Raw genomic sequence first — 8106 nt, forward strand, 5'->3', positions numbered from 1 at the left:
TCAAATGTAAATATTTTGTTTGATGTGAGGTTACTTAAATCCACTAAGAGTAGATTCTCCATCATGCTTCATCCCTCAGACCGAGTATGTCACCATTAGATCATAACTAGTATCACTATTGCCAATATTCAGAGAATGTGAAAGAGAGAATCCATAGACACACATTAAAGAAATATTTGAAGAAATCTATTTGATATTCCAAGACCAAAATATCTCCATGGATATTATGAAAATGAAGTTGTTTAGCTAAAGTGTGGTTCAACATGCTACATCTAAGGAGCATTCAATCTTGGAATCAGCTCTAGGCTGTCTTTCTCAAGAAGTTTTTCTCTATACACCACACACTAGTATGTTGAAGAGAATAATATCTAGCTTCACTACAAAATAAAGGAAAAACTTTTATGTATGATGGGAGCAATTCAAGGAGATAATATAGGATTGTCCACATCATAGTTTTGACGGTTGGTTGATCGTTTCTTACTTCTATGAGGGAATGCTTCCTTAAAAGATATTAATTGAGTCCATGTATGAAGGGGACTTTGTGAAAAAAAATAATCCATATGAAGCAATCCAATTCTTGGAATACATAGCTAACCTATTCAAAGGATGGCAAGACCTAATGTAAAAAACTACTAAAAAATAGAAGAAATTTCAATTCTACTCAAGCCTCCAACAGAGGAGGAATGCATATGATGAATCAGGATATGAAGTTCAAATCTAAAGTATCTACTTTAGCAAGGAAATTGGAAAAACTAGAAATAAAGGACAAAAAGGTTTATGAAGTGATTAAAGTTTTGGAAACCTATGCCATATGTGAATCAAAGGAGCACATTACAATAGAGTACCCTACTATCCCTACTATTAAAGAAATTTTTAGTGAGCAAGCTGCAATATTAGGTATGGTTGGGGGGTATAATCAGAAGATATTCTGTCTTCAATAGAAGCATTCTCCATTTTTGAATGCGTATAATCCTGGTTGGAGGAACCATCCCTACCTGTTGTAGAGTAATCCTATAAACTTTCAAAATACTTAAGTATTAGCAAAGAGAAAATCAATATGAACAAAATATGCAACATTAGTACCAACAACAATAGTAGGTTCCAATATAGCAACAACCACAAAAAGCACTCCTATCATCACTAAAAGCGATGATGCAAACCGTCATCATAGAACAAGTGAAAGCAAATGATGAGTTCAAAAGGTCCATCAATGATGAAAAAATAAATAAATAAATAAAATAAAATGGGAAGTAAAGAGAATTCAATGCCACTACTTCTCTAAGCGTCACAAATATCCAGACTATGTGAACTAAGATTAACCTATAACCCAATGGTGAGACGGGGAAATTTCTAGCATAACCATAACAAAATCCAAAATCTGTATATGAAGCCAAAAAGTCCACAACCTCCATCAGTGAGCATCAAGCGTTGAAAGTAGTTGTTGCTTTGAGAAGTGGTAGAGCATTAATTAAGGGATAAAAGAAATGGAGAAATAAAGAAGAAGAATAAATAAATAAATAAATAAAAAAGACAAAAAACAAAGAATGTATGCAAAATCAGCAGAAACGTAAAACGCTTAAACTCATGAAAGAACCTGAACTAGTGAAGACAATAACCCCATTTCCTAAAGCTATAGGATGAAAGGGAGGATGACCAATATGCTAAATTGTTTAATGTTCCACGTCAAGATAAAGTTGTTAAGATAGAGCCTTAAAAAGCATGACATGATATAATAGATTTTAAATTTATTATTTATTTAATATTATTCCAATTTCACTTTTATCTATTCTTCTTCCATGTATTATAACTTATGATCATTTTTGTTGGGCATCTCTTACATTGTACATGAATTGGGTGCATTAGGAGTAGCATGGAAGGTCCAAGTTACGGGTTCCTTGCAAGTTGATGATTCGTTCACAACTAGTTTCTTAGTTCAATAAGGAGAATTAAATCCTTGGAGTTATTACATATATATATATATATAGTCATACATGCATAAAAAAAATCAATTAATAATTAAACTCATTGAATTTAATAATTAAGTTTACTTTCTTCCAAAAATTAGGTACTTTATGTTAGGATAGAGCCCACAAAAAGATAACATAATGTAACAATAAATAAATTTCATCAATACTTATATTATGATTCCACTTTTCCTTTTCACTATCTTGTTTATGCATTATATATGTTGAGTATTCAAGTTTATATCACTTACATTGTATATGACTTGTGCATAAAGAATTGCATGAAAGATCCAAGTCATAGGTTCCTTGTAAATTGATGATTCATTTATAGTTGGTCCATGGATTTAGGCAATTCATTTGATGTTGTAGTCACTATCTCTTAATTGGAGGTATGATTGATCTTAGTAATCGAGATGGGGTTCACATGGTGATTACACTAGTGTGTATGGTTAGACATTAAAAAAGACTTACGGTATCATAACATTGGCTATCAGGTAATCATTACTTTACCAAGCTACTATGTTGCATGAGCTCTTAATCTTAAGAGAATATTGAGCTAGTGCCAAGGTCTTTAGTAGCTTTGGCCTAAAAATCAAACCTTAAGGTGGTCATATATTCCTTATGTATTAGGTCACTATTGATAAGGGCATATGACAACAAATATTCTCAAAATAGGCACCATGATATCTCATAGGTTTGAGACAGTGTGTCCCCTTGAGTGATCCTAAAGACATATATAATCATGAAATTTGTTGTCATAATAATTCTTTAAGTGGAATTTGACATATGTTTTGAAGAGTTAAAGTATGTTAGGTGATCACATAATAGGAGGATTTGACACTCAAGGATGGTAGAGGTAATCTTGAGAGGTTAATAACATTCACCTTGTTAGATTACAAACATGGGAAAGCTTACATGTAGTCATTACTAGGTCACAAACTTGAGTTTTCTATCTTAAGTTGATATCATAAGGATATTAGAGTGTAGTTCACTCTCTATAATGAAAAGTTGAGTCAACTTCAGAATTAGATTTTGAGGGAGTCAGTACTTTCTTATGAGTTCCAATGGTCCCTATTCAAACTTACATTCGTAGGTAGCACATTATTAGAGTGATATTTAGGTTTTTTATTCATATGGCTGCATAAGGCATTTTGGTAAATAAGTAAGGTTGTATAAGATCTTACAAATGGTCTTTCTAGAAGAAGCTAATTAATTAATTAATTAGAACCCAATAGGATTAATTAATTAATTAAGAACCAATGGGGCTAGATTAAGTTACCTAAGCTTAAGATGGATTCAAGTCACTTAATCTCATAAGGCAAGCCTATATAAACCCTCTTAATCGATTAGGACTTGCACATTCTTGGCATTCAATCTTTCATAGAGAGGAACCCTAGCCTCTATCCCCACAAAGAGAATTTCACCATCTTCACTTGTCAAAGTTCATGAGAGAGCCATCTAACGGAAGATGATGAGCTATTTGAGATTTGCATTTCTCTTTTCACTGACTAGAATTGATCTAAGAACATCAAATCACATAAATTAATTGTTTTCTAAATAACTAAATCTCTAACTCATAGTTTTAAAAAATTTTCGTTCCCTAGATCTAGTGTCCCGAGGAAGTTATTTACATGTACACCCAAATGATCTAAGGCTTGGAATGGAGTAATATAGATATTCCAACACTTTAAGTTTAAAAATTACTGACATAACACATTTAGCATAATTAGTTCATATTCAACATAATTTTATTTTAAAAAAAAAAAATACATCCATCCACTAATAATAAGACTGTGCCTAAATAGCGAGACCTATGCTAGGTGGCTAAGATTGCACTAGATCACAACTTTTACCAAGGGGAATGAAAGTCAACAACTCAACCATTTTCTTTATTAGGTTTACTAATAATTAGAGTTTCAAAATCATTATAATAAATTAAAAGGTGAAATTCATTTCTCAAGTAATTAAACAAATCATATGATATTCTCAATTCATTTTACAAATTAAAAACAAACCATAACATATTTTTTTTAAAAAAATATTATTTGATTCACTTTAGGAAATTCAAACATTTTGATACCTTAACAATAAATAAAAACGTATAAAGAATTATAAAATTATTTGCCACACTATTTAACCTTACCTAAAAAAGTTACTTAAACTCCTAAAAGACTAATAGTGTTAAGTATTAGGTTTTTTAAAAAAATATTTTCTTTCTATTAAATATTAAAAAGTAATAAAAAATCAATATATTATTTTTTCCATTTAGAAAAAGTTAAATATTTTGACTTTTTCTATTTAGCAAAAAGTTTATAATTAGTTATGAAAAAGTAGAAAAACAAACAATTTAAAGTCTAAAAGCAAATTATTTTTAATAAAAACGGCTTCTTAATCTACACCTAACATAAATAATAATAATAATAATTACCAAATTATCTAAAATTAACAAATTCCTAAATCTTTGTAGAACTTGTGTTTGTTCAAACTTTCTTCTAAGAATTTATTTTTATATCAATAAAATCTTTCATTAACGATACTGTTATTATTTTCATTTTGTATAATTACATTAATGATATTTATTATAATTATTATTATTATTATATTATTATTATTTTTATTATTATTTATTTATTTCATGAAAAGAACAAGCATAGTTATTTTTATTAATTTATTATTATTACTTTTCCCTACCGTTGTCCCAACAACCAAAGATCTAGGTACACTGAATCTTATAACAAAATATAATTATAGCTTATTTGGAGATGGAATTTAAAAACAATTTTTGGTTTTTAAAAATTAGAATATTGTTTTTAAAAATTTATAACACTGTTCGGTCATCATTTTTTGTTTCCAGTTTTTAAAAACAAAATGAAATAGAAAACATTTTTTTTTAAAAAAAAGATGTAAAAATTGTTTTCATTTATTTTTAAAAACAAAAAAAAAAACATAGAGAAGTTTTAAAAACTTAAAAAGAAAATAAAATTAAATATAATATCTTTCTTCTTCTCTCTATTGGGAATAAATCATCTGTGAACCAATTGTAAACAAATCATGTACTTATAAGAAACCTTTAACTTGAATTTTTCGTATAATTTATAATGCACCTAAATCATATACAATGTAAGAAATGTCATACTTGAATGCTCAAAAAATATAAAGCATAAATAAGATAGATGAAGTAAGAAATTAGAATCATATTATGAAAAAAATAAATTATATTATTATTACATTATGTTATACTTTTAAGAACACTATCCTAACATTCTCTCCATGACCTAATGCCGATATAAAAAATCATATTTTATAATTTTTTGCATAAATTCAATAATTAATACAAATTTTTTAAACTAGTCAATTTCTGGACTTGACTAGTTTCTTCTTTGCATATAATCATATTTTTATAATTTTTTTCACTAGGCAATAACTATAAATGAAGCAACTTAATGTGTTAGATTCATTAATGAGTCTAATCATTTAAAAAATAACTTGAAACTCAATAGTGACCAAATTAAATCCAGAAATTTATGATTAAAAATTGGTCCACAGTAACTATTATTTCTTTTCTATATACAATTATATTTTTATAGATTTTTTTCATTAGAGAAATGAACTTGAATTCAAGTGACATTTTCTATTAATTTATTGATGAGTTTAATAATTTTTAAAAATAATTTGAAACCAAAAAAATAATTGATTCAATTAATTGCAAATTAAATCAAGACATTCTAAAATAACATGTCCTTAATTAAGTATTAAATATGTGCAAGTAATCTTAACTTATTTATGTCTTAAAAAAAGTTAAACTTTATTTGTTTAAAATTACTTTTAAATAAAATATTATTAATAATTATTATTTTTGAATTACTATTATCCATTTGTAACAAAAAAAATCAATTATGTTTTCACGAAGATGTTAACATCAATATTTTTATAACATGTATTAAAATATTATTTTTTATAATAAAAATATGATTTATGATTTTATTATAATATTACAATTCATATTTTACTAATATTTTTCAGAAATGATAAAAACATTTTTCAGAATTACTTCCAAACGGACTTATACTTAAATTTTAATTTATTGCATAACACGACAGAGTAGAATCCCAAATATCTGATGGATTCAGGTACATAGCTTCGTAAGGCCATTAACGCAATTAAGTAACCCTTGGACAAGTATAAAATTTAACACCAAGAGGTATCATCATCACGGATAAACCTCAATGAGGGACCTGAAACCTAACACTGCGCTTATCTTATAGTGAGTGAAGCCTGCAGTCACAAAGAGCTTCTTCCATTCGTTCTCATTTCTCTGTTTACCTGTGAGCACAGTCATCATAAGCATGTCCCAAAATAGCTGGGTTTCGACTGCTTGGTCGTCTCCTTTGTTGTTCTCCATTACCATGTCGATGATCATCAGCTTCCCTCCCTTGTCCTTAGTTGGAATTGCTTCTTTGCATTTCTTCAGTATCTTCACACATTCCTCATCGCTCCAGTTATGTAGGATCCACTGCTTGTCATTTTACAGTATTGAAAGCGAAAACATCGAAAGGGGAAAAGTAAATAAATACACAAAGGAATAAGATTATGTACACACCTTGAGTATGACTGCATTCGCAGAAGGAATTGTCTCAAACATATCCCCTCCTACAACCTCCAAGTTTCCACCTCCCTGTAAATCAGCGACTACGTGTGGTTGATCAAATACAATGCACTTCAAATGAGGGAATGCTTTGGCAATGGCTTTGGTCATTGTTCCAGTGCCTGCCCCAACATCGACCAACGAGAACAGCCCTTTGAACTGCTCCTTACACTTGGTAATCAGCACGCTTGCAATAATCCGGGAGTCGCTTGCCATGGCCTCATTAAAGAGATCATTAAAGTCTGGTTCTTGGGCTGTATAATCCCAATATGGCTTGCCGTGTGCAGTATAAAATGGGGTTGGATCACCATTCCGGAACCAACCACTCAAGAAATGCCATGGAGCTGTAAGTACTGGATTAAGATGAAGAAGTGATAGTGGCAGTCCGGTCAGGGGCTCATCTTTTAGTAGGAACCGAGAGGCAGAAGTCAGGGAATACCCTTCTTCTTGCTCATTGTTATGGATTACTTGTTGCTGAGAAAAGAAGCCAGAATGAACAAGAAGCCGCATGAGGCGGTGGAGGCATGGTGCTTTAGATGGTTGGACAGACAGGGCAGTGACCAGTTGAGAAAGAAGCATGGGCTGGCCATGGCTGTGGATGACATCTGGTATGGCTAGGTCTATTGCACATTTCAGAGCCATGGAGTTCATGAAGTTGAACACGTGGTTCACTACCTGAGCTTGGGCTTGAAGTAGCTCATCAGCTCTCTCCGCACTGCCCAAATCCATCCTATCCCTATATCCTCTTCTATGCTGCTTTACTTTCTCCCCTCCTAAGCCTCTAAACCATTGATATTTATATCAGTTTTGAAAAGGCTTAATGTATTTAATTTCCTTGGAATATTAAATTAAAATCCCAAGACGCTGCACTAGATGGGTAGAAGTAATAATTGAGCGCGGAACATGGGCCACATTGTTTATGAATCCAGCTGTTCGTATCGAATGCTAAGATATGATCATGTGCTCTCAAATTATTGCTCTGCACACAATTAATTTTTTTATCATCAAATTAGCTGAAAATGAATAATCTTTAATTAAATGCAAAATCCAATTCAGTATGATTAATCATTTTACCAACATAATTTAACTAAAAGGGTGTTTGGGAAATCAATTTAATAATTTAATATGATTTAATAATAAATTAGAATCATATTATGAAAAAAATAAATCATATTATTATTACATTATATCATACTTTTAAAAACTCTATCCTAACATTCTCTCCGTGACCTAATATTGATATAAAAAATCTTCAAATATAATTCTCCTTTAAATTACACATTTTTTTTTTAGAATAATTTTTTTTTTTTTTTACTTTTCAATTCATTTTCAATTTTTCTTCCCTTTGTTATTCTTTTTTGCTTTTTTTTTAAATGGTCAAAAATAATTTTTGATATCAACATGCCCACAGGGATAGGGCATTTGCTAAGGTGGGTGGGATATGAATGTTAGATATTCATTCCCTATTTGGTGACATTTTTAAAAATAATTTAAAAG

General features: G+C 29.9%; 1 protein-coding gene and 1 non-coding gene across 2 annotated transcripts; both read right to left on the minus strand.

Annotated features, from left to right (window-relative positions):
* Positions 1-349: 349 nt before the first annotated feature.
* LOC132255247 (small nucleolar RNA R71) lies at positions 350-456 on the minus strand. The gene has a single exon (XR_009467910.1). It is a non-coding gene; the product is annotated as a small nucleolar RNA R71 (small nucleolar RNA).
* A 5571-nt stretch (positions 457-6027) lies between these two features.
* Positions 6028-7387, minus strand: LOC100251741 (trans-resveratrol di-O-methyltransferase-like). Its single transcript, XM_002262797.4, has 2 exons — positions 6565-7387; positions 6028-6477 (listed from the first exon to the last, which is right to left on the minus strand). The coding sequence occupies exons 1-2, from the start codon at positions 7336-7338 to the stop codon at positions 6175-6177; spliced, it is 1077 nt and encodes a 358-aa protein (XP_002262833.1). The 5' UTR covers positions 7339-7387; the 3' UTR covers positions 6028-6174.
* Positions 7388-8106: the final 719 nt, after the last annotated feature.

The sequence above is a fragment of the Vitis vinifera genome, chromosome 15 (assembly GCF_030704535.1).
Source record: "Vitis vinifera cultivar Pinot Noir 40024 chromosome 15, ASM3070453v1".
NCBI classification, from domain to species: Eukaryota; Viridiplantae; Streptophyta; class Magnoliopsida; order Vitales; family Vitaceae; genus Vitis; species Vitis vinifera.

Excerpts from the sequence above, each read along its gene's own strand:
- LOC100251741 (XM_002262797.4), bottom strand. The coding sequence starts at position 7,338 with ATGGATTTGGGCAGTGCGGAGAGAGCTGATGAGCTACTTCAAGCCCAA. Across the intron at positions 6,478-6,564 it reads CGAATGCAGTCATACTCAAG|TGGATCCTACATAACTGGAG; the intron begins GTGTGTACATAA and ends AATGACAAGCAG.